At 39.4% G+C, this 27,289-nt stretch overlaps 2 protein-coding genes across 7 annotated transcripts in view; both read right to left on the bottom strand.

Moving 5' to 3' along the window:
- Positions 1 to 446: 446 nt before the first annotated feature.
- On the bottom strand, positions 447 to 6,163 carry LOC133469280 (potassium voltage-gated channel subfamily A member 7-like). The gene is made up of 3 exons (XM_061756141.1): positions 6,025 to 6,163; positions 5,062 to 5,788; positions 447 to 1,791 (listed from the first exon to the last, which is right to left on the bottom strand). The coding sequence occupies exons 2-3, from the start codon at positions 5,716 to 5,718 to the stop codon at positions 895 to 897; spliced, it is 1,554 nt and encodes a 517-aa protein (XP_061612125.1). The 5' UTR covers positions 5,719 to 5,788; positions 6,025 to 6,163; the 3' UTR covers positions 447 to 894.
- kcnc3b (potassium voltage-gated channel, Shaw-related subfamily, member 3b) overlaps positions 6,145 to 27,289 on the bottom strand; it is a 51,214-nt gene continuing 30,069 nt past the window's right edge. For 2 of the 6 annotated variants that reach the window (XM_061756134.1, XM_061756135.1), the window contains 2 exons: positions 26,750 to 26,878; positions 11,509 to 13,923 (listed from right to left, as the gene is read on the bottom strand). In XM_061756134.1, coding sequence (XP_061612118.1) covers positions 26,757 to 26,878 — 122 coding nt within the window. In that variant the 3' untranslated portion in view covers positions 11,509 to 13,923; positions 26,750 to 26,756. Of the gene's footprint in view, positions 6,283 to 6,782; positions 7,110 to 11,508; positions 13,924 to 26,749; positions 26,879 to 27,289 lie in introns of those variants that run through there. The other 4 variants (XM_061756138.1, XM_061756136.1, XM_061756137.1 and 1 more) reach the window with 4 other exon arrangements.

Here is a 27,289-nt window from a genome sequence, read left to right on the forward strand (position 1 = left end):
AGTCAAAGCAAAAAAAAATAATCTGATGAACGACGGCCAGCATCTGGAAAAACATCGTGGTTGTGGGATTTTTGCTCGGGGCTTCAATCCATCCTCAAAGTCAACCGTTCAAATCGAATACTTCACCACATTCATTTAGTAATGATGTTAGTGCTGCTTTGGTGGTGTGGGAATCGTGTTATTTTATTTGATTTTTTTAACTGTAATAAACAGTATGCGATTGCGTACGCGACACAACACAAACCAGCACACAGTATTGAAGTACACGTGCCTTCTCATGCTATGGGAAGAAAGGCTTATGTGTTCCAGGAAAATAGAGGATAAAACAGCTTATAATGTAGTGCTATAGCTGTGCAGAAGGTCCGACAAAAAGACGTGTGACTAAGATCAGTGTATAATACACAATGGGTATAATTTACAAATAACCACCACTTTATTCGAGAAAATGAATAAAAATATAGAATTTATTCAACAATTGAGCACATAACAGAAATATTCGGGTTCAACACAACTATGTTGCATCAATGCTCATTAAGTGTTGCATTACAACGTGATAAGGTCAACTGACTCAGGTCACATTGGCATAAATGTGAACTTTGTGTATGACCGAAAGAATGCCGAGAATCTTGGCTTATAGCACGAGAGATCTGAGTGTTTGTAACATGAGTTTCCATATTAGAGAGCGTCTTAGTGTTTCCAGTTGAAAATATGCAAAGTGGCAAAGTAAGACGTCTTAGTGTCTGGACGCGCACATTCTTAAAGTCAAGCAAAAACAAAAGCTTATTTGTTTGAGGGAACTTGTGAACATACAAATTCTACACATTCTGTAAGACATTTGACTGAAATTAAATAATAAAGCAAACGTTTTTTTTTTTGTCTTGGAGAACCTCTTTTTCACACTTGGGTGACCAACGTTTCCCTTAAATGCATATTTCCTTCTAATTCAGCACTCTGCCCCATGTTACTCAGAACGGTCCCATTAAGATTATTATAGGTGCCTCCAATGTCATAATAATCCCCCTCTGGATCCCCATATCCCTCTTCTGCTTCTCCCCCCTCTGGTTCCTCGTTCTCCCACGGCGAGCTCGTGACATGCTTGTATTGGGATCGATCCTCGCATTCCGTCTCCCGGTGGTAGAAGTAGCTGAAATTGGACACTATGACCGGCACCGGTAGGGAAATGGTAAGTACGCCTGCAATGGCGCACATGGAGCCCACCAGTTTACCCCACACTGTCCGTGGGTACATGTCGCCGTAGCCCACTGTTGTCATGGTGACCACAGCCCACCAGAAAGCATGCGGTATGCTGGTAAAGGCCGTGTCGCTGTGGTCGGCCTCGGCGAAGTAGATGGCACTGGAGAAAAGGATGACGCCGATAAAGAGGAAGAAAATGAGAAGGCCGAGTTCACGCATGCTCGCCCTCAGCGTCTGACCGAGGATCTGAAGACCTTTGGAGTGACGGGACAGCTTGAAGATCCTGAACACCCTCACGAGCCGGATGACTCTGATAATCGCCAGGGATGTAGCCGGGCTGGCTTCGTTTTCCCTGGCCAGCTCTGTTCCCAGAGTGACGAAATAGGGTAAAATGGCGCTGAAGTCGATGATATTCATGACATCCTTGAAGAAGTGCATCTTGCTGGGGCAGCAACAAAAACGCATGATGAGCTCGAAAGAGAACCAGCATATACACACGGTCTCCACCATGAAGAAGGGGTCCTGGAAAACATTGGGGGGCGGAGGTATGGTCTCGGATATGTTTGTTTCTGGGCCGTGGTGCTTGTAAAAATACTCCTGGGATGGTGAACAGACCACAAACAAGAACATTTTAGAATCGACATTAACCGCTATCAATTCAACAGAAAATGTATACGAACTGTAACAAAGAATAGCTCATTTTACGTTTTATTCTTTTCACACTTTAAACAATGGAATTATCAATAATGGTGGTGAGAAAACTTTGAACAAGAAATACATCGTAAAATGTTACTGAAAGTTTAAAGACACAGTTGCCTGATCAGAACACTGCACACACACATAATAATATTTATAATATTTAGTCTACCCAATTTTGAAAATGAAATGTATTTTGGTCCTAATTTATTGTTTGCACACATTTTTTAAGCACCTTGTGAACGCAGGCACTAATGTTAGTAGTTGCTCATGACTAGCAAAAACGAGCAACAGGTAAGGCTTTCACTTTTTTCCTCTCAAAAGTGCCTCAGTTGAGTCCTCTCCACCTTTCGAGACGATCACTTGATGTAAATATGAATACTGGAATCGAGAAGTTAGCTGGTGGATAAACAGTTATTGTGGAAGAGGAGTTGGGATGGAATTTCAGGAGCTTGAAAAGTCAAACCTCACGTATGCTATAAACAAATAGTAAAACATTCAAACAAATGGCCAGACAACTAACTCTTTGGTAAATAGAAAGCAAACACTTGCTGCTTTCAATGTTTGTTTGTTTTTTGTTTTGTTTGTTTTAGCTCAAACTAATGAGAGACATGAAAATTACTGAGCTAGCTTGCTACTTCCTAAGCTCAGATCAAACAAAATAAGATGGTGCGGGTCACCTGCTTGTCTGACTCGTACCCGGAAAGCACATAAACACGTTCGGCAAAACATGAAACTGTTTTTAAAGCATGGCTATATTTAACTCCATTTTACACACATCCCGCTGGGATAGCGTTTTCTCAGTATTCTGATAACTATAACTTCAGTATGTTGTTCACCATCTCATTGGCTGTCACTTTTGGCAGCCATCATGAACCAGTTGCCATTTGTGGCTTTACATATCAATCATAGCTACCCGGCTCTCTCTTGCAGTGCACCTGTCTTTCTATTCTGTGTGACAGTTAGCGTCACATTCATGGTTTGTGGCAATTTACAGTTACGTATCGGGCTTGAAAATGGACAATGGATGTAAATGTCTATTGCGTAGAAGCCACAATGGTTGTTCGATACGACTTTGACGTGCATTTTAGATGAACTTTTTTTCTAAATGACATTCAGTAGCATAGCAGGTCAGCGACAGTGTTTATTACTAAAGGTGCATATTTGGCCTGTAGTACGGGATCATCACCTCAGAGGGCTCTCCTCAAGCTAAATATAAGCTTGAGAGATGTCTGAAGAGAAATACGAGAGCGCCTCGCTGTACCACTTCCCATCCATCTCCACATTCATCACCATCCCGTAGCCTTGATTGCCATTACAGTTCGGTGGGCCTCCAACTGAGCTGACTTGGACTGGACCACGTTACAGTACTTTCCTGGCAGAGGCAGAGGAGCCTAGCGCTGCAGCGCTGAAAGAATGCGTTAACATGACCTGATGTACTCTACTCTTCCTGTGAGACCTTTTAATCTTCTGTTCTAAGCCGGCAAAAGACTTTGGCAGTGCTTCGCCGATGTGTCTGGTCACTGTGTGTGACCTTTTCTGTGCACACCTAACCCTGCGCTTTACTCATCTCCTTTCATTGCATCTAGGCCTCACCCTTCTTTCCCTTTACACATTCCTGAATTCACGCATCATAAATGTAATAGGGGTTAGGTCATGCACGAGTCCAGTGTCACTATTTTCCTCTCACAGGAGAATAAACTCGCAGCTTCTATTTAGAAACTGCCATCTAAAAAAAAATGTGTTTTTTTAAATACATGGTTACGCTAGCTTAGGTAGTTCATCATGCAAAATTATATTAAAACCTAGCATTTTTAGAGGCTGAACAAAGATTAATGTAGAGCTGTAAATCATATTCATATAGTGATTCTGAAATCTCTTGAGGTTGCTGTAAAGTGAAATAAATCAAAATTTGAGACACCACAGAGAAGTGTTGTTAGCAGCCTTGCCAAATTGGAATGATTAAAAATATTGCTAAGTACTGTACATACAGTACAGTCCAATGAGGCTTCTAAATTATGAAAAAAAACAAGCCACCTGTCGCCACTTTTGAAATGCTGTGGACGTGTCCGCTGAATGCGTGAAATCATGCCCCGCTGAAAAATGGATGCTAATAGTCTAGCAACTTTCTAATTTTTTTAGGCGCGAAAACATATCTGCTTCAAGCCTCTGATTGCTGGAATATAAACCACCGGGTCATCGCGGGCATTTCGACGTTACGACGAGAGGCGCTAGCCACCGGCTAGCCGGCGAGCAAACAGACTTCCTGGATTCCTATTGGCCGGCGAACAGGCGGCGTGCTCATCTGCAGCATCACCTCCTCCTCACTTGGGAATTTAAATAACGACGTTGAGCTGTTCTGTAAATTGTGGCATTCGGGGAAGATGCAATTTCAGGGTGGGGGCTTTGCTAGCTGGCTAACTGGACACTGTAGTGGTCGAAATAATATCGAAATAACTCGCCATAACTCGCATAACCACTGATCCAAACGAAGGCGCTCAAGTTCTAGTGGTGCAGACCCATGCCAGACGCCAAAGCGTATCACTGGGCGCCATTTTAGCCATGCCCAAAAATCAGGAAAACTGAAATAATGAAAAACAGTTTAAAGCTATATCTCTGCAATCCACTATATGCGGAACGTTGTAACGTGACCAAAAGCGGAAAACAGTTTAGTGGACTTCTTATGTATGCTGCAATAACTAGTATAACTAGGGGTTGATACCGAACTTTCTTTATGGCTGGCGTCTTCAGACAAAAGTTAAAAAACATGCATATCATTAATTTATGCGAATATGATATGATACAACGTAAACATGAATGAAGCCTTAAACATCAGATATTGTCATCTTTGGTGGCTCTGTGGTGACATCTTATGTTAAACACAAGACACTGTAGAGGTTTTAAGTTCATACGGGTGCTTTGTCCCCGTACCATTCCGCCATTGTACCCGTACCGGGAGGAAGTGTTTTAGATTGAGCATATACCGGATTGAGCACTTCACAGTTCTCAGTCTTTGCATGTTCTAAGAAATTATCTTCAAACGTTCTGTGGAGAAACACATTCAAATTCACAAATTCACTTGATAGGGTCTTTAACTTCAAAGCTTCAAGGTCAAACGTCATTAGAGCTGGAGTACACCTCTTCATCATCATTCTATTTCCGTTCACATACCTCTCGTGTCTCTTTGTCAACGCGGAAGTCTGGCAGCGTCTCCAGGCAGAAGATGAGGATAGACACCACAATAACCATCACGCTGATGATAGCTATGATGCGTGCGGCGGACGAGGATTCCGGGTGCTCAAACAGCATCCAAAGTTTTTTCTGCGTTTCGTTGGAGGGCAACGGCCTCTCTTCCTCTTTAGAAAAGCCTTCGTCGTCCTTGAAGCGGTTCATGATGTCCTCTCCCAGCTCGTAGAACATGAGCTCATCCATGAAGATGTCCAGGGGGATGTTGGCGGGCCTCCGAAGCCTCCCGCCTGACTGGTAAAAGTAGAGGATCGCGTCAAAACAAGCCCGATTTCGGTCCAAGAAGAGTTCATTTCGCATTGGGTCAAAGTAGTGTGACCGTCTTTGAGGGTCGCCAAGCATGGAGTCAGGGAACTGGGCTAAGGTGCGAAGTTGGGTTTCATACCGCATTCCCGAGACGTTAATCGCCAGTCTCTCACTCAGTGGCCATCCGCGCCTCTTCTTCTCCTTTTCTTTTGTTTTAATCTCCGCCTCACCTTTTTCCTCGATGTTTAGTTGGTTTTTCATCTCTTTATATTTCTCTCCATCGTTTTCTTTCCTCCTGGCTCCTATTTCCCCATCCTGTTGGTCACTACTGTCCATCCCGTTCGGTATCACAAGTTAAGACTGCTCTGCAAACGTCTCTCCTGAGGATCTGTTCAACAGCAATTTCCTGGAACCACAGTGATAGTCCCATGAGTTGATACGGTTAATTAGCATTGCTCATGGCATTAGAAGTAGAAAAGGCGCTATTGCAACAAAGGGACTTTGTCTTGTAAGGGGGTGAAAAAAAAAAAAAAAAAAAAACACAGACAAATTTACCCAGAAAAGCAGCATTAAAAAATGAAAATCAGTTGAGATCACAGTCCACTGATTGATTTGATAGTCAGATAAAAGGTTTCTACTCACTCAAACCAAACAATCGCTTGGACTCTCACATTGCTCCACTCCTGTTGTTTTGCGGGTCGTTTGTCCGTCGCTCTGTCATCATGTCCTTCAAATTGTTGTCTATCTGTCCCTAATGGAGACTGTCAATCCTGCTAAACTCTGAGCAGGTTCCGCACAGACTCCAGCACGACTTGTTTGCTCAGGGAACATCCGCAGTCTTGTCCGTCTGTGTCGCCTTGCCATGTTTGTCCAGTCTTGAAATTTTTCAGGAATGCTGTTCTGAAGAAATTCAATCTCAGTTGAATGTCTCCAACACCCCCCTCAACCCTCATTTTAGCAATGGGGCAACCTTCAATCTCCGCTATCAAATGTCACGTCTACATGGGACCCCTTGGTGTTGGCTTCACTAACAAGCTCAGTACTCACTACTCTTCTATGCAATCCCCTCCAAAACCCTGCAGACAGCCTGGCAGTTTGTTGGCGCCCATTACCACGTGGCTCCTGACCTGTCTCCAACATGCCTCCTTCAACCTTGACTTCAAGAGTATCAGGTAAAGTCTCTTATGTCAGTAGTTGTAAAGACATGGTGTCTTCTACAATTCAATTTGTTTGTTCAACTAAAAGACTTTACTGACATCTACTCCAAAGAGTAATAATCCATGTTCGAGTAGAAGTCATTATTTGGTTGGCATTTTTTCATTTTGAGATTTGTTTGCAACATAAACAGCCATATAAGATGTACTGTAAAGCCATATATGAACAATAAAAATAAAAAATAAAAATAAAACTTAGGGCATCATTAACGCTTTCATAAATAAACATATTACTATCAGTGCAATAAATACTACTGTTAGAATATCATTCATTTTTATTATTATAGTAACTGATCACAGGGTAAAATAATGAAACCCAGTCTGTAAACACTATTTGTAATGATACTATGTATTGCAGTAGTGGTCATAGGAAATTTAGTCTTGGTGTGTAAAACATACCTTAACAGTCTCCTCTTACCCCTTCAACTCATCACGGCAGACAATTTATGACCACTAGAGGGAGATAGAGATTGGGACCAAAAGAAGAGGGGGTTGAGGTTCTGCCAACAACTGCTGCATTTAATCAGAGGGGGGGGGGGAAACATGGAAAAATGGGCTGTTCAATTTTATCTTCCACATCCACACGCATAAATGAATGTGCTTACACTTTAATAAATACTTGCAATGACCATCCTATGAGGGCAGAAGGTGCATCTGTGTGTCTAAAATGGCTCTGAAGGATGTAACGTTTAAGCCAATGAAAAGCAATCAGGAGATATTGTGATTTCATACTGTATATCATAGATTAATACCCATGATGAAGACATATGACTCATCAGACCACAATGCTGTGTCATCCCCATTGTTCTTATCAGGCACATGAAAGATTTGGCTGTGTTCAGAATTAATCAATCACATTCAGACTTAACTAAATTGGACTCAGCTCACACCTGCTACCACTTAATGTGCCTCTGATTAAACTTAAATAAAGTTCAGGTGTTCTATTAGGCTTTTTCTGACCTTTTTTTCATGAGACCATGACAAAATCTTCCAAATACATGTGGGGGGAAAAACAAAAAACCAAACATCATACCTTCAGTGAAACATGGCGGTGGCAGCATTATGCTTTTGGGAAGTTTTGATTCAGTTGGAAGTGGGGCCTGTGACAAGGTGGATGGAATTATGTAACGTTCAAATTAGCGTTAGCACAAAACCTTTAGGCCTCTGCTAGAAAGCAAAAAAAAAAAAAAAGTTAGGAAAGGCCACCTGAAATTTTGGGTTAGGGTTAATCACAGGCACTTTATGGTTGCAGGTGTATGTGTCCTCCCATTTATCCTGAGTTTCAATCTGACTGGTTAATTCCGAACACAGCCACATCCCAGTTATGAGGGTGTGCACACTTGTGCAACCCCATTATTTCAGTTGTTTATTTGTATCTATCCTCTCAAAAAGAGGTTATGGATTACATTAATTGTGGCAAACATTTTGAAATGATTCTTACATCACAAAAACCTGAAATTTAAACAGCGGTATGGCTTTTTATATCCACACTATATGCGTTTTTAGCCCTACAGTCAATATGTAACGACCCTGTGTATGTCGCCAACTATTTCGTATCAATTTTAAAATGTCAGGTTGGGATGGCTCCATCATATATAGCTGGCCTCCGGTCTCCATGACATCACTTGCTGAACTTCATCGTTCTCAAGTGTCGCGACACAGTTGCAGTCAAATCACAGCCCAGCATCATGTGACATGTCTTCAGTTTTCAGGCGCTAAAAGGCTCCAATGCGTATTCTGGCTAAAACAGGAGGCCGGGCCAAGATACAGTAGAAGCTTGTTGGAAATATATGTCATCCGAATACATCAGGCCATACCCTTGAACTTCCAATTGAATGTGTCATCTTTCACTTTCTCATTGTGTTCTCACTTCAAGTCGGATTACATCCATCCCCGTGCGGTGGGATCGTGTACCCGACTGGAACTCTCACTGTCAGCACGCTCACGCGTGCCGCAGAATGTCCTCTCCTGAGAATTTAGTTGGAAGTTTAAGCACTCAATTATTAGTAATTCATGGCTTTGGCCACAATTTTAAGGGTCACTGCACCAGTGATACAACATATTCCACAAAAAGTGTCTGAAATGTTCCATATAGATGGCTGATATGACAGATGAATGCAACATTTTCGTGGTTAGGGGGATAAAGCTTCATAATCATTCATTTGTGAGTGTCAGTTTTGTATCCCACTAAATTCTGGTGGAGGTCACAAACAAACTAACACAAAGGTCATCAAATTTTCCCCATTTATTGAAGTTCATCTCAATGATTCGAAGCAATTTTCAACGTCTCTGGAAAAAAAGAAAAGCATCTCATGACTTATAACCACTTAATTCAGTCAAGCTGCTATGGAGATTGGATTCACATTAGTTCGTATTGACATTCATACATTTTTAAGTCTCAGTTGTAGAAATATGTGAAATTATGACACTTTTATTGATATGTTTCTATTTTTTTCTCTCTCTCTTCAAAATATAAAAAGATAGATCATGAACATTCCGTTGAAATATACTTTATACAGTTCTCGATGTGTTACGACATTTCAAAAATAAAATCCGGATACCCCAGTGACCACCTCGTCTTCCTAATTCTCTCCCTCTTAAGTCCGCAGCGCAGTGCAGTGACTCTCAGTCCAGTTTGAACTACTTAACAATGAACAGAACATCTTTTATCTTTGGAAATCTTGTGTGGATGCATGACGTCGGTCTGCAATATTCCATGTGCGGATGTCTGATAATGTACATCGTTAGAAAAATCTTTGATGAGATTTCTCTGGACTCTCTATAATGCAAAATAATTCTTTTTTTTTTTTTTTTTTTTTTTTTTTTTCATAAAGCCAAGACACACAGTCCCAAATTTCTGCGCCCAAGAGAGCATTACAGTAAGTGTCAATCAGTGGCATTCCTGGTGCAGATTGCATACAGTGTCTTCAAGTGAAAAAAACCCCAGAAACATTTAAATACAAACAGGCACGTAACAAAAACATGAATTGTGTTTTTGAGAGCACATGACACCCCAAAGGCGACATGTTATCATATTTGAAACTTCAATCATACATGAAGGAAAAAAATTGTCCGTCGCATTCTGTTAGAATTTATAAAACAAAAGGTTGACTTACATTGTGCGGGATTGTGCACTACAAATGGAAGGACATCTTTTTTTTTTTTTTTTGTTCCGGAACCTGCCATTGTCATTGAGCATAATGTGAGAAAATGTGATGATTTAATAAGAAAGAGACAATTCTTGGCCTGAGACACACACACACACACACACACACCTGGGTGACGAGTTTCTGCATGCACCATTATGACCTCTGACACAGTCTTCGACCACCGCAGCTACAATTGCCTTTCAAGATGGAAACTGGGAAAATAAATAAATGGACACTTCAACTTTTCAGGACACCCAACAGACATGTTTTGTTGCAACCAGACTAGATAGACCCTGTAAACACCAGCGTAGACTTGTTGACGTTTACTTGGGACACTTGTGAGCGTCACACACTGGCGAGCCTTCCGATTTGCAACATTTCGGGAATGCAAAAGAAAAAAGCCGTTCAGCTACCCGAGCCCCGAACCAGCAGGGCCTACGTGGAGGTTACTTGGAAAACAACAAAGGATCAATCGATCAGTTAACCCCCATCCCCTCTTGGTGGACACTGGGATCTCCTATCTTCACCTAAACGTCATTTGACTGACATCATTTTTGGAAGCTCTGGGTCTCTATTTTGACTGTAACAAGTCGGTTGGGATGCTGGATGATGATGCGAGACCATCAAAGACCGCCTTTAAAAAACAAAACAAAACAAAAAAGAGATACAAAATAAGACAAGCTACCTTTACACACTGCGTGTTGCCATTTGCCTCTGGGAGGAAGACGTTTCTGCTCTACGACACAGCACAGTGGTCATCGTTTTTTTTTTTTGTTTTTTTTTTTTAGGATAATGACAAACAACGGCAGCTAAGAGGCTATGTCAATACTCTGTCCCCCTCCTCTCCCGCTTTTAGATGATCAAGTCTTGATGCATGCGTTTTTTTTTCCGTCTCTACACATCACTGTGGGGTGTTCACATCATTACTAAAATTGATCATGTTAGAAATAAAGGAGCTTACCACCTACTGTACGTCCACACACGTCATCAACACAACCTGAGTCCTTAAAACCAAACTTTGGAATGACATTTGGTTTCATGCAAACCTGAAATCTCACCTAATATCTATTTTGATTAAACTGGTATCTGATTTCATTATTAATACACTCTATATATACACAGTGGAACCTTAAAGGCCATTTAATTCGGACACCAATAAAAATGTTCTGAAAAATATATTTCGAAAGTAGTACAAAAACATTGTGACGACACGCGAGATATAACTTGCCCCACCCGAGTTCATTTCAAATTGTATCAAAGGAGGGACACATTTAGTTTTTTCTTCGGCTTTTGTACCTTTTCTAACATTTAAAAAGATGGTGCAACCTCGACGGGGCAAACAGCAGACAAAACATAAGCAAGCAGACTTGACATTTAAAGCATTGTGTGTGTTAATGTTGCTTTAAAAAATTGCCTATTGAGTGAAACCCCCGTTTATCACTTGAGATACATTCCAAACCCACCCGTGAAAATCCACAATACTGTACATAGGGACCACATATTGATGGCAACTGTTGACCAACGGTGACCCTGAAAAGGTCGAAGTCAAGTTTCGTCATTCCGCGAACGAATCGGAGGTCGACCAGCGTCCCGGATTATGTTTGACCTTTAAGGTTGCCACTATATATATATATATATATATATATATATATATATATATATATATATATATATATATATATGTATATATATAGATATATATATATACATATATATATATATATATATATATATATATATATATATATATATATATATATATATATATATATATATATATACACACGCACATCAATCTTTATCTTTCGCCCAAGCAGAACAGAACCGAGCCCATCGAGTCTCGAAAGCTACTCCATCCAGTTTGCACTGCTACAGTCATGACTCAACTTCTCTCGTATTATTGCCACAAAAAAAAAAAAAAAAAAAAAAGATAAATAAACTATGAATGTTATTCAAGCAGTCAAAGTACAGAGAGCTTTCCTGTTTTCGAGCTGCTGCTGCTGCTACGGTCGACTTTGCACGCAAGCTAACGGTGGGCAAAGTCTCGGATGATGACAGATGTTAGGAAAATATACCGTGTTCAAAATAGTCAAACTATGTTAGTATGGATGCAAAACCCTGGAATGAGGAAAGTAGGGCAGTAGAAGCAGAGAGATTTCATCCAACAAAAACATAGTTCAGGGTGTACGTTTCAATATTCACATTTTTTTTTTTTACTTTTCAAAACAAAATATATCTTCTCTTTCATTAGAATCTTTTTTTTTTAAACATGAATTGCATATAACATTTTTTTAAAAATTCATTTTATATATATGTTTTTGTATCTCTAGCACCCTTGTCTTCAACTAAGGGTTTGCAGAAAGGACAGTCATGCAAAGTAGTCATGCTGGTAAACAAAGTTACAAAAATGCATCATCTTTTCCCTTCCCCGCCCCTTCTTTGTTGATCTCGGGGGTCCATCCATTCACTTAGATGCACGAGTGTGTCTTTGCTCTGTCTCTCCACAACTTCAGTTCGCCACCCAATTTTTCCCCAGGATTCTTTGTTTTTTTTTCATGACAAATTTTGCATCTGATCCCCACCACAGCGCCATCTTCCACTTCCTCTCATTCCATCCTGGACCAGCTTCCTATGCCATATCTAGATTTGTTTTATCAAAATATAGATTTGTTCTTCATTTTTTATTTTTTTTTGTAAACTTCTATCCTTGGTCCGCTTCTCCTTGTTGATGGCTCCGCCTGCCGGGCCGTCCTCATTGTGACGTCGACCCACCAGTGAAGTAGCCCGCTGGCAGCAAGAGGTACCACAGAGTGATTCTGGGCAGTATTCATCTGGGGGTCCTTGTGCCTTGTTGGCAGTGTAGGCCTTTGTGTGCGTGTGTGTGTGTGTGTTGGGGGTTTATTAATCTGATTGGTCCCTTTCAAATGAATCCTTTCCTGCTAATGGGCAGTTATATGGGGTGTAAAAAGTGTCCTTGTGGCAGGGGACAGGGAGTGGAGGGGACATGGGGTTGCTGTCCATTCTCCTTTTCATTAGAATTCAAGCAATCTTATTATTGGACCAAAGACCGACAAGAGTCATCTCTAGCTCGCGTCTCCTTGAGTCTATTTTCCGCTCCAGCCGGGATCGTTCTAAATTTTGCTTCAATGTGCTTCACTTAAAAGAGGAGCGAATGCAAGTGGCAGTTCAACCCTAAATGGACTAATTTCTGCTAATCTAGATGACATCACAGAAGGTCATTCGGCAGGATCGCAAATCCCCCCCCCCCCCCCCACCCCCCACCCCACCCCTTTTTGCAGTACATGAGAGAAAACGTCTTGTCATGTCACGGCAGACTAAAGGTCAAACCACGTCGGACGCGGATGCTACATGGGCTTAATTTAGTCGTAGTAGCTTTTAAACGATCGCTTCATATACGTGTTTTATAGAAGTGAATGGAAGACAAAGTTTCAGATGCAAGTGCTAAACTTGATCTTTATGCGGGTCATTCGTTTGATCGTAATTTTCCTTGAAGGTTAAGACCTGTGTCTCTCATGTACTGTCAGGGTGTTTTACTTCTTCACTGGAAAGGATCTCGAGAGGGCCGTGACATCTAAACTGCATAAATCCCTCGCTCTCCTGTCAGGTAAAGTCGTTTCCCAGCCAACAAATGCTACAGTGTTAGCAGAGATGCTACATTGTTCATTCAGTCCCTTGTGAAGACAAGTCATTTTTTGTTTCTTTGTTCCAGAAACAGGTAAAGTGGGCCACAGAACAGGTGATGTTTTCAAAGTGATCTGGAATGTGCCATCAGGAGTCTTTTTTTTTTTCTTTTCTTCCTCCCGAAGTGTGTCAGTGCAATGCTCAGTCAATTGGCCCAAAATGGGTGGGGGAGAAAAAAGAAGAGGGGGTGAGAAAAAAAAAAAGGTCTGTCAGATAGATGTCAAAAAAATGTGGTCATCGGAGTTCCGAGAGGCTACTTTGGTAACGACGTGAGCAGGAGCTGACCGTGTGAATTTCCACAATTCATGATTAAACGTGTGGCCCCGCTCTCTTTTTCTCTCGTGTCACGCCAAAGATCTCCTGTAAAACGTCCATCCACGCCACGCCCGCCGCCTACGTGGCTCCCGCCGCAAATATGCGTTAACCGCTTAATGACTCCTCGTTACAGAGAGAAGGCCAACGCTAGAAACTTAACACTGTGAAGACAAGAACAGAAATCCATGAATAATCACACTCAGCTCACAATCAATCAATACACAGCAGGAATGTGAAACATATTCATATGAACACATTTTAGGTTGGTTTACAGGAGTGTTCAACTAATATAAACCAACCAGTAGTGGAACTTAAGCATTACTTTTTTTGGGGGTGTTATTTTTGCCAATTGCATTTATTTATTTATTTATTTTTTTTGCATTTCGATCAAGTAATTAGCATTACCTGTGTACACTGCCCTTTGACTGTCAGAATAAAGTGCAACAATTTGAAATGTACGACAACAAACTTACAAGCATACAGTCAAACGTAAGCTTTGTCACTTACACAAGAAAACACAAACAGTGACATTACATCTGTTGTAACACAATGTTCCCCATTCAGCTACGCCAATAAATGAAGCTATTATGTTATAATACAAAACCTTCATGGAATGCGTGTGTCGGTGGGCGCGGGCGTGTATGAATGCACAAATATCCATTCGGGTGATATGTAACATGTTTTTCTGACAGATGGACACACGCAAACAAACATGACGTTGTTCGTGGGCATATTCAAATAATTCCTAGTTGGAGAACAACAAATCTTGTGAAATTAAATGTCACCAAATGCCCTGTCGAAGCGATGCATTTTGCAAAAACGGGCACCTATCGTTCATGGAAAATGTTGTAATTTGTAGCGTACAGGTCTTGGATGTACGAGCAGGCATGCTTTGTTTACAGGGACATTAAATACTTCTGTAACATGAAGACAAAACATACAAGTCCCACTTCATTATTTTCTTATAAGCATAAAATATACACAATGCTGTTATTGTTCTTCTTTTTGGCTTTCCCGTCTTCTGCCAACGTTGTCTTCAAGGAAACGCTGCATTAAAAACAAAACAAAAACAACAAAAAAAACACACAACACATTCGAGCTCGTTGCACAATGGGTTACTTTAAAATATCATTACTTGTAATATATTTATCTCACTTTAATTTTTTTTAATCTGTTTATTTAATATTGTTATATGGAATTGTTTTCCCCCCACTGCCATTGATACATTTTTTTGCTGGCTGACTGATTAAAATCTTGGATGGCCACGCTCTCAGAGCGTCGGCGATGTCTAAAATAAACTGAATGTGGTTCCTCGCCAAATAAAGTATTTACAGCCACACATTGTGGAAATAATATACGGTATGAGTCATTTATTATTAGACATTATAAGATTAAGTTTGAAGATGAATTAGAGGTCGGTCTGCAAAGAAATGTGGTCTGTATTAACAGCTTATCTCAGAGAGTTTAATTAAGAGTTTCAGCAGATATTGGTCAAACTGGCCTTCTCAATACACAATTTGATGATAAAAAAAATATATAATTCGAAATGATAACTATCATCTTGCTTTCCCCCGCAAACACACCACAGGAATTCAGTCATGACAACATGTTTAAGATTTAGAGTGCTTAACAAATGCATTAAATGTCAGGTTTAAGCCACAGCTGCTATAAATAAACAGCATTAAATACCCCAAAAAATGTAGGTTTCTGGAATGGTTATTACACCAGTATGTACAAGCGTTAGCTAAAATATCATTATTATTGTTAGCCAGGAATTTTTTAATTTACTGTTTTACATAAATAAATAAATAGTCAAGCACATTTTAGCCTGTTCAGAATGTCTACATAGTACATATATCTTTATCCAAACAAGCAGCATAGATTTTCCATGTTGTAATTAATGGGGAAAAAAACACAAAAGTAGAGATACAGCTTTTTGGCTGGAGCAAGTCAGCCATATTTATGGAGTATTGATAGCAGGCTCCATCCTTTTTTATGATGATTATTATTATTCTCACTAGGAACATTCACACAGGCTCATTGAGTAGTATACAATAAAATAGTCCAGTTCAAACACAATTTTTGCACAATGTCCGAGAACTTAATTAAAAAATGTATGAAGCTAATTGTCCAACACAGACAATCTATTATATTTCATATGACTTTAACGTATTCACATGTGTAGATACAGACATGTACATGATAAAAACTACCTACCGGTGTGTGGAGCATTGCTTTGAAAGTACAGTACATACAATTTAGCTAGTTAAATCTAGCTAATGAGTACAAACTCCTAAACTGACATCAGCGCCTCAAGGGGCCTCATAGAGGCACTTACGTCTATCTATCTGTTTTGTGTCTTCAAACTTTGTCTCATAGCCACGTTTCACTACATTCCAAGATAATGCTAATGTCAGCAAATACAGTATCGATATTCACAGACACATTTCTTTTTGACTGCAAAACAAACATTACCCCCCCACCCCCCCCTCCCAAAAAAAAAAAAAAGAAGGAACACCATTGTCACATCCACATTGTGGAAAAAGGAGTGTTTGTGCTTGAGTGTTTACAGAGAGCAAGCAAGTATTATGTAGCAGGCTAACAAGGGCATTGAAGCATGGAGCCACAGTGCCCATTAGCGGAGTACATTGTTGTTCTTTCCTCCAACTTAAATCAAATTGAAAACTTATTTCCCCGGAATTCCCTCCCTTTTAGTGTGCGTTACATCAAGGAGCAGATCATGCTTGAACTGCAGAAACCAGCACAATTGAGTTCTTTCTTTCTTTTTTGAATTTACTGTGATTGTAAACGCAACTAAAACCTGCACATATGCACAATCCTCCAGTAATCATACAAAGCCAGACATGCATTATTTAGAAACATTCTAGATGGCAAAGTCTCAACGTTTATTTCGGAAGCACAATGAGTTTTTTTTTTTTTTTTTTTGTCAGGATGAAATAAGCAATCATCACGTGTCACTCGAAACGAAAATACAAGTGTCGTCTAAGACCTGAAGTCAAAAACAAGATGTTTGAAAAGTAAATAAAACTTTTTAAATGTACCCACAACATCAAAAAGACCTTCAAGAGAAGACATATAAACAGACAATTGGCTCATTTTTTTTGTACTCATAACACTGATTTGTAAATCTGTGCATCTTTTTTTTTTTATGTGGAAATATGACATATTTACAAATGTATGTGCAAAGTTTGTTCTCCAGCATAAAATAATATTGCACGTTTTCTTGCATATGTAAAGGAGTCAATGATTTGACGGTAAATAAACCTGAATGCATTAATATATTTATTATAAAATGTGATTAATAAATAATGTTTCATTATTGCACTTTCTTTCGACGAGATTAATGTCATATTTCATTTGCTTGGCTCACTAGTTTAGTCAGAACGTCAAATATTTCAGTCAGTACCGGAATTTAGTAGGATTTGTTACACAAAAAGTTAGTAAAGTCCAGTTTGGCCTCAATATGATGCACGGATTTTGTACAATTTCAGACAAAATTCTCAAAAGAACCTGTTTAATTAATTACCTAAGTTGTACTATTTTCAATTAAAATTATTTCTATTATTCCTAGGAATTGTTTTACATTTTTTAAATATTGTTAGATTCTTTGTTGGGTTTTATTCAATTGATGTGTATGTGTGTGTCTGTGATTCCCAACCACATTTTCACTTAATGGGTCCAAAAATTACACAAATACTGTTTACAAAATTACACAAATACTGTTTAGCTATCTATTCCATCGACATATAGTGACAGGTAAAACAATTAAATGCTATTCCACTAGACGGCAGAGGATACAGTGAATATAAAATATCTATACACTCCTGTTCAAGTGCCAGCTTTTTGTGATATAAAAAAAAAAAGACAAAGACAAATCATTTCTAAATATTTAATGGTGTGATGAAACCAATGTTGGATTTTTTAGATCTATTTCCAAAAGGTATTTTTGGCGCAAACAAAAGACTACTTGTCACCAAAAGAATACCATTCTACAGTGAAACATGGTGGTGGGCTTTTCTTTTCTTGGGCTTGAACTGTGGCCTTACACGAGGTGATGGGAATTCTGAACATTTCGAACATTCAGCGTGCGCACAAAATCTTCAGGCTTTTGCTAGAAAGCAAACCAGTGTCAGGAAAAGCCTACTAGAACATCTGAAATTGGTTTGGGTTTGGTCAGAGGCACTTTAAATGGTGGCATGTGTGTGCTAGCTCCCACTTAACATGCGTTTGAATGTGATTGGTTCATTCTGAAAACGTCCCAGGTATAAGAGGGTGTGCACACTTTTGCAACCACATCTCTGTTATTTAGTTTTTCTTCTATTCTCGAAAAAAAACATTTTATTATTATTTTAATCAGTTGTACAGGTTATATGTCACATTACTGGTGTAAAACGCTTTGAAATGATTTAGCTTGGTCTGATTTTTTATTTTCTTTTTTTACTGCATATCACACCAAAAAAATGACATCTGAGTAGGGGTGTGTAGACTTTTTTATATCCAAAGCAAATTAGCCTGTGTATTCACCTTTTGTGACATTTTTGATTGGTGGTGTACAGTGAGATTTTTTTTTTTCATGTAAAATATGCGCATTGGCTCAATAATAGGTTGGGAATCACTGGTGTAATGTATTTATGTTGTGTTATGTTATGTTATGTTATGTTATGTATTGTGTTAATGTGCCACAGCTGTCCTCTGTTATGATCTGCTTGTTCCATAACACATCTGATGACAGTCAACAATAAATTTTAAAAATTTTTTTAGGCTGTGATACAATTCCATATGCTAAGCACTGTGTTTACATTTAATCTAATAATTATCCTGAAAGCATTATTTATTTATTCATTTTTTTAAACCTTATTTGCTAACCTGACGCTTGCATCATAAACCACGAGCGTCACAAGACAAGAGGTCATTCCGTCTACATTCAAGTTCACGTCATCTTATTGCTATCAGTTTTGACCGTGCGACCTGCGATTTTGAACGCGAGTCGGGCCCGACGAGCATCTCGTGCAGCCTTCCCGCTACAAAATGGAGGGGATGGGGGAACGGCACCGGCGCAACGGGCCCGGTGCCTCGTAGCTTTCGAAAGGCGGGCTCGTGATGGGAGCGAGCCGAAGAGACGAGCCAGACAACCCCGTTACGTTCGTGAGACTGCGAGATTTCTCGTAGCTTGTAGCTACGGTATGACATTGGTTTACGACGTGTTTTAACACAAACAAAATGGATGTCATAATTAAGTGTGTTTGGAGAACATTATTTTCCCATAGTCGGTAGTTTCGATACAAGATTTCAACATGAAAAGAACATTTTAAAAAAAGAAGCATGTCAGCGAAAGGAAGACAGTCCATTCAAAATGTCATTAAATCATAATGACATAAAAAAAGGACAGACAGACACACACAGACAAGACAAACAGGACAAAACAAGAAAATGCGAGTTACGATATGTCTTTTTTTTTTCAAAACAGAAAAGCATACGATTTCGATCGACTAGCTTGCAGCATACGACCCATTGAATAAAGCACTCATCATTGCACAAGTGCTCTATACAACGCTGAGCCCAGACAGCAGAAAATAATCCCAGAAAGTAGAAAATAATTCCCATAAATGATACAATAGGAGTTGACCACATGAAGCTTCGAGGTCAATACTTTAACTTTTTTTTTTTTTAAGTGCAGTTCAGTTGTATTTAACTTTTAAACATTTATTCAAGAGCAATTTTTAATTTATGTGTAATAGGTTTTGACTGAAACATTATTTTAATACAATTTTGTCTTTATATTTAAGCGCAGTGTTAATGTTCAAACTGTGAATAATGTTACAGCTGCTTACAATAATAAATATGATTTTTCTTTTTTAAATACCCATGTATACGTGGCCTCAGATTACAAAACGCCAACAAGAAAACCATGTCTAACCTTTTATCACTCACTACAAAATGAAGCTTTTGAATATTGTAAACTTCCTATGGTCAACTATAACACAAAATAAAATAAAATTTAAAAAAAAAACCTTCGCACAACATTTAAAAAAAAAAGTTTCTGTGCCCACGAGATCCTGTTACATGGATTCTTTTTTTTTTTTTTTTTTCCACAGTGTGTCCCTTCCCGCTGTGGATTTATTGTGTAGGAGAGCATGCAGATGTGGAGTTGGCAGACTGCCGGGAGTCAGGCGAAGTCAAGTACTTCATTGGTAGCCAACCTCGTCTGGGCTACAAAATGAGATTCGCTGGGTGCAGTTAAGTCTTATTTATAATGTATGCTACTACGTATTTTTACTTTTGGACCAAAAAAAAACCAGTGCTGCAGTGCTTGAGTGACGCTTTGCTTGACCCAACCATATATATGAGACAGTCCTTTCTTTTCCTTTTTTTTCCCCCTTTCTTTTTTTGACTGACTCCCTTGAACACATTAGCCGAATGGCAACTCAGAAAAAAATTGATGATGTATTTTCTAGGGCTGAACTTTTCTAAATAAATAAATAAAAGTTGTTTCAGGAAGATTTTTGGAATCGCATGGCGCCCAAAAGTAGGGACAAAAGTGTACACGTTCATATAAAAGACCTCACAGACTTTTCTAGTCAATGCATCTTTTCTTTTCTGTGCGTGCAGCTGGTTAAAAAGTTGATGTCATTTCAAAGAAGGTTGATTGCTTCTTTCAGGAAAAATAGAAAAATATTTTCATGCCTTGGTTGTTAAAAAATACAATATCCAGTTCACTCTAAAACAGTTGCTAGCTTGTCAGCCATGTCTTATTTGTGAGTTTGAATATTTTTAAGTTGAAATACTAACTTTGAATGATAGGTGAATGTCTTGTGTATTTATCTTCTTTAAAAGGGTGGAATAATACCCAAGTTCAAAAACACAAAATATATAATGTACAGTCACCGGGCACCTCATTAGGTACGCCTACATCTCGAATTATATGATGAGAGAAAAATCTTCTTTTACAAAATAATTTTGCTCAGGTTTGATCTGAGGAGTTGTTTTCTTCTCTACTTGTCCCAAATATCACGTTGAATCAGAAACACTTGAGCAGTCATGTGTGTGAAGATGAATTACATGAATGAATGATGTTGTGAGTATTTTCATAAATACATACATAAATATTTCCAAAAGATACAGTATTGCATTGTTGATTAATGCCAGTTTAAATTAGGACTACAAACTGGCCCTTTCGTGTTTTTATGTATGTACATTATATATGCTCATCGTGTAGCTCAGCCACTACAGTCTGTCACAGTCAACTCATCGCCGTGGTGACGAGTGCATTTACTTTAAAAAAAAAAAAAAACTCTGTGGACATTGTCGCATAAGGCTCAAGCCACAGTCACACGGCACTTTATGCTAAGAAGAGGAGTGCGTGTACCTACCGACAGTTAGACTTTAAGATACACTCGCACTGCAGTGGCGGCCTGGAGATGGAATGGAAGAATGAGCGTTAATCGCGGAAGGTGAAGCTGATGGAGAGCGAAGCACAAAGAGGAACAGAAGAGAGGAAAACACTGCAAATCGTCTGACCAGACTCTCAAAGAAAAATGAACAATAATCGAGTAGTTCGGAAAGAAATGATACGCGGTTCCTTAAACAGCGGCACGTTCATTCACTCAATTTGCATTCTACAGGTGAGGCCTTTATTAGTGTTACAGATTTTTTTTTTATATTATGCACACTGTATCATTCTTACACGGGATCGGTTGAATGTTAAAGACGGTGCGACTCCTGTTACCCGTAATCAAGCCGATTGATCTGCTCGTGACCACAATCGCGATCGTAGGGCGCAACCCGCGGCAGGAAGTGGGACCACTTTATGAGGCACACCTTGTGTGTAATTCAATATTCTGCTGACAAAGCACGTTTCAGTTGTTGACACAGCCGCAGCGGTCATATTTGAAGTCATCAAATGTGGTTACAGTGGGTGGATGAGTTGTTCTTGAAAGTATAGTATGCCGTAAGTGGACCAAATGTATTTAAATACCAGCTTTAAATTTGTGATGTAGGCTGGTTTGCAGTGGTGGGAAGTAAAGTACAACTATTTCTTTATTGTACTTCAGGTATGTGTGCTTTACTTTGTGTATTGTTTTTATTCTGCTGACTCGTTACTTTTACTCCCTCCATCTGAAAACAGATATCTGTGCTTTCTACTTCTTACTTTGTCACAATAGGCCTCTTAGCTTCTATGCTAACATTACCAATCAGAGTTGTTTATTTGCATGAACAGATATATTGTTACCATTATGTTGCTTCATTTTTACACCGCTGGGTACTACAGCCTCAGAACTGAGCATGTATTAAAATATCTATCAAATTTCAATTATTGCGACAGAGTCAATCAAAACGGAACATTAGCACGGAATTGTTGTGTTGGGTCACAGACAGATTGAAGGTCAGGAAGTTTTCGTACACCTTAGCAAGCATATTGCTGATTATTGTTGTGATTAACTAAATCTGGCTCAGAAAAAGTCATATTTGCAGTATATCATGATGAGGTGATATGACAATGGAGACACTTTGAAATATGTATCATTTACACTACAAAAATTAAATAATAAAATACCGCATTTGGTTGGAGACTGTTAAAGTGACTCATTATAGAAACTGGCTGTTAATTAATAATTTAACATGACTACAGAGACCAATAACAACGTAAAAACTTATCAGTAGTCAATGAGATATGTAGTATTGCCTGGCTAACTATTAAAAATAGATTGTAATATAAAAAATATAAATGTGGTATTCTTAAAAAAAAAAAAAAGAAGTCATATACACGATGAATCTGAATTTGTTGGCAAAAAGTCCTAAAGTGTTTCTTTTTTCTGCTATATTTGTGTGATTTCATTTTGAAAAGTGCTGTTAAAACTCAAATATGAACACAGGGTCAACAAAACTGTGCAGCACAAAACCCAAGAGTTCGACCAGACACCAAAAATCAAAACATATATAACTTATCAAATCTATAGTCCTATCAAATCTACACAAAACAAACAAAAAAATACTACAAAATGAAACACCATACAAGAAACCCGAAAAAAAAGAGAAAGGAATCAAAGAGAAAAAAAATACAAAAACAGTAACTCAAATGACACACAACTGAAGCAGAGAGAAAGAAAAATACCAAACAGAGGGAATTAACAAAATGGAGGTTCTTGTTGTAGAAGGTTTCCATAGCAACCGTATGACCATATAAAGTTAGCCATGCACGTATTGCATTGAAATCACAATTTCCAGATGGCCTACAATCAAAATTGAAGGAACATGTAAAGCTTATAAAAAATAAAAACTTGGCAAAGACACCTTAAGCGTTTATCTAGGAGAAGAAATCATACCTGCAACAAACAAGAAGAACTTGAAATCCCTTTTTAAAAACAGGACGATTGCTTGTAGAATTTTTTGGACTGTATTTCTGTTGCGTTTACAGTGAACCCCTGCATTTGCCATTTCAACAATTGGCAGACTTTTTGGGGGTGGGGGACCTATGAGATACGAGTCGAATTGCTCGTAACTCAAAACAGTTATATTTCAAATAATCTTTCCTCATTGAAATGGATAGGAATGTCATTAATCCGTTCCAACCTCACCAACAAAAACTAACCAACACATACAGTAATAACTTAATTAACTAGAATGCAAAGAGTTATGTCATGATTAATTCATTGCGGCTCCTTCTAGTGTGTGCGAATTGGCCACTGGGGGGCAGCATAACACAGTCATGCAGACACAAACCAAGAAGCGTTTCACAACTACTGAAAGTAACTAAGATGCAGTAATATTAGTCGTTTTTTGCAGAGAATAAAGAATATATGCCTGTGAGTATTTTTATATTCTCTGTCTACACGCTTTGCTGTACCATTTGTGTTCAAAGGTGTTGCTTCAAGCATTCTAACGCCGCCACATGGATGCTATTCGTTACCTCGTCTAATGCGTTTCCCGTTATGTGTTAGCATTAAGCTAGCGGACTTTAAGGCAACGTTTTGTGGTTGTTTTAAAAACACGTCATTTTCATTGTGCTATGTTTAGTTTGAGAGCGAACTTCAATTAGGAGTGTCATTTAACAGCTTGAGGCCTCGTTTGATATGATTTGAAAAGTTCAGCTTCAAACAATCATGTCATCAAACAGTAGTCATCCTTGTTAGTGTAGCAAACACAGGAAGTCCGTTAATGTGACTCCGCTGTTAGCAAGGGTTCACTGTACTGTACTTTTTTTTTTTTAAATATTATTAACTCCATGAAGACAAATAATGTTTCTAATCGGGGATGATTATCGAATTTGTTGTTATTGAATCCTGATTTGCTTTAAAGAGGGATTCATTTGCGCTTATTTTATTGTTTTACATGAGAATCATTCAAAAGTGTAGCATTGTCTGAGACCTACTGCTTACCTTGTAGCCACTTGTTGTTGTTGTTTTTTTTGTTTTTTTCTACCTGTCTGTGTTTCTAATCTTGGACTGTATGTGCAAAGTCTTTGAGTTACCAAGAGTAGCTTCCAGCTGTATTTCATTGCATTTCTTTCAACCTGGCAGTACAGGAAGCAAAGAGTTATGAAGCTTTGGGCTACACTTGGCACTGAAAGCTCGGCCGCACAGTCTTGGGAATAGTATTTCTGAAGCATTAAGCGCCAGCGACACCATGTTCCGTCTTCTACATGATGATGATGATGATGACAGCGGGAACCTGATTGATGAAGGTCATAAAGCACAAAGCTGAGGGCTTGCATTCAGTGCATTTAGCTTGTTGTCAGCGTGACGTCGTTTCCAGAAGTACTATCCCCTTTGACCTTAAATGTCTCCCCTTTACCCCAGCGACCTTGGGCCTTGGAAAATTGCACTTTTGAACAACATGATGAACTTGGATAGACTGATCGATCATACATTATATGGACAAAAATCTTTGGACACACCTCTCAATCAATTAGTTAAGCGGAAGTTGTTCAACGATGTCAATTCTTTTTGGATTTTTTCACTTCCTGCACACTCTTAAGCTGTGATTTTGTTATTCAAAATTGTTTATGGTAAAAGTGGTATGTTTTTAGTGCAGTGGTGGTTCTAGTGGGGGCCATTGCCCCCCAAAAACCTATGCTTGGCCACCCCACGGCCGCCCCTAGGTTTCAATCAAGCCAGCCCCAAAACTGAGAAATGTACCACCCAAGTTGTGTTGGGACTGGTATTGTTTGGTCAAGTCATCAAAACAAGAAACCTAGTAGAGACTTTTTGCACAGTGCTGTATTTGTAATTGCCAGTTTTCCCGATACTTTTGTCTCTACACTGTACGTTCTTGTGAGTGTGCACATTTCTTCCATACAAATTTCTGGACTGAATTTTGCGACTGTGTGGACGAATAAATTGTTTGTTTTGAAGGCACAAATATTGCAGAGTTGCTGTGTGTTTTTCCCGAGGCTGAGGCCCGTGGGGCGGGGGGGAGTCACATCGCTAAACACATTGTCGGGGGGAAAAAAAAAAAAAAAAAAAGGAGTAAGAACCAAAAGTAAGCCACACACGACAACACGAACACGACACTCAGACAGCATTGAGACAGTGTGTGTGTGTGTGTGTAACGTGTAGGAATGAAAGTGCCCACATACACACGCGTGATATGACACAACCTGAAGGGAGAGACGACAACAACAACAACAACAACAGAGGCACGTCAGACAACAACAACTTGAACCGCTGTTTCCCGTTTCTTCAAGTACATCTTTCCTTTTATTCCTCACAGGACAACTTGGTGTTTTTACGCTATTGCACTCATGACTGCAGGGGCGTAGCCGTCATTTAAAGAAGTCGTGGGGGGAGGGGCGGGGGGACACATTTTTCCAAGAGTAGCCCAACTTTTAAGTATCATCTTGCAATTAACCGAATCTCTCTACAGTAGTCGATGAACTAACCTTAGTAAATTGCAGTAACATTAGTCGTTTTGCGCTGAGGATCAAGAATCTTCGCATGTGCGTATTGGTAGGATGTCTATCTACATTTGTTCAGATATTCACATATCAATTCAAAGATCCTTTGCTTAACGGGTAATTCTGTGTTTTTTGTTTAGATTTACAGTAAACTTCAACTGGGAGTGACAATTAACAGGTTGAACGAGCACTGCCACCATCTAGCGCTCATGATTCTTTCTTTTGTTCATAACTCAAGACAAAAAAAGAGAGAAAAAAACCAAAACATCAGCCAAGCAGCAACTCATACCTTGAAAAAAAGCTTAATTTGGGTGAAGGTAGGACTATATAATATTGTTTTTGGTAGCAAGCTTTTTGGAAGAAAAAAACAGAAGCGAAGTGAAAAAAAATTTAACATCCGAGTATTTTTGCCTGTCCAATGTGAATACTTTCTAATTGACTTCGTCCTCCATGAAAGCGAACTAATTTTCATACCAATTTTGAGACATTCAAACACTAACCACTAAGTATTCGGAAAGTGGATGTATCCCCACTCCCCAAACCCCCCTTCCCCTCTGTCAAGTACGCCCATGCATGACAGCATGCATATTTGAAGCTTTAGACATAGACGGACACATGATCACAAACCGGTGCTGTATTATGTTTCAAAAAAACAAAAAACAGAATGGCTGTACTGTTTCGGTGCAGTTCATAAGGAGAGCAAAGCAGCTATGAGATTGGACTGAGGTTAGGTTTCATACGGTGAACAATACCAGCCAGCTAATTTGTGTGAGTGCACCCTAACCTCAGCTCAAGAGGCTGCACATTTGCGGAAACGGGGAGGGGGTGGGGGGTCGGGGGGGAGGGGGTGGGCGTGCGTCTCGTAACCAGTGAATACACAGACAAAACTAGTGAGTGTGTTCGTGTGATTGCAAGTGTGCATTTTGTATTCAAGTGGTGCTGTGCTGCTGCAATAGCGTGCTACATGATGAAGAGCCAGATGGACACTTGAAGCCAAACCTGTAAGCTAGCGCTCTTTTACTTTTACCCTTTGTACTTATTGATTTTATTTTGGTTTTATTTTGCATTGTTACCTCTGGTCTATGGTTTGATCCAGGAGGCGGTGGAGTTTGCATTGAGGTCCTGCTGTAACAGAGACCCTTCCATCTTATACCAATCCTCAGTCAGAGGGGAGTCTGGGCTGGGTGCCAGGGCTGCTGCCTCTAGTTTGTTGTCAACAAGGGGGGTGTTGAAAAGTTTGGAGGGAGCGTGAGGGAGTGTTCGGGTGCAGGTTGGCGGCAGCGGTGGTTTGATTGCGATGAGTGGTGAGTGGATGGATGGATGGATGGATGGAAGAAGGTGTTAGGTTGAGCACAAAGATGATGCATATGATGGTAAAAATGAAAAGGGGAAGGGAGGGTTTGGGTGGGGGTTTGATATGGCACAAAGGAGATAAGGGGATGGAATATGGGGGGCATGAATTTATCCCGGGGGAAGGAGGAAGGGAAATGCGGAGGAAGGTTAGGGTTCGGGTAAAATGACAAAATAAAGGGCAAAATTAAAAAAGACAATAAGAGGAGGCAGGAAAGAGAGAGAGAGAGAGAGCGAGAGAGAGAGAGAGAGAGAGAGAGAGA

Source organism: Phyllopteryx taeniolatus, chromosome 19 (assembly GCF_024500385.1).
Source record: "Phyllopteryx taeniolatus isolate TA_2022b chromosome 19, UOR_Ptae_1.2, whole genome shotgun sequence".
Taxonomy (NCBI): domain Eukaryota; kingdom Metazoa; phylum Chordata; class Actinopteri; order Syngnathiformes; family Syngnathidae; genus Phyllopteryx; species Phyllopteryx taeniolatus.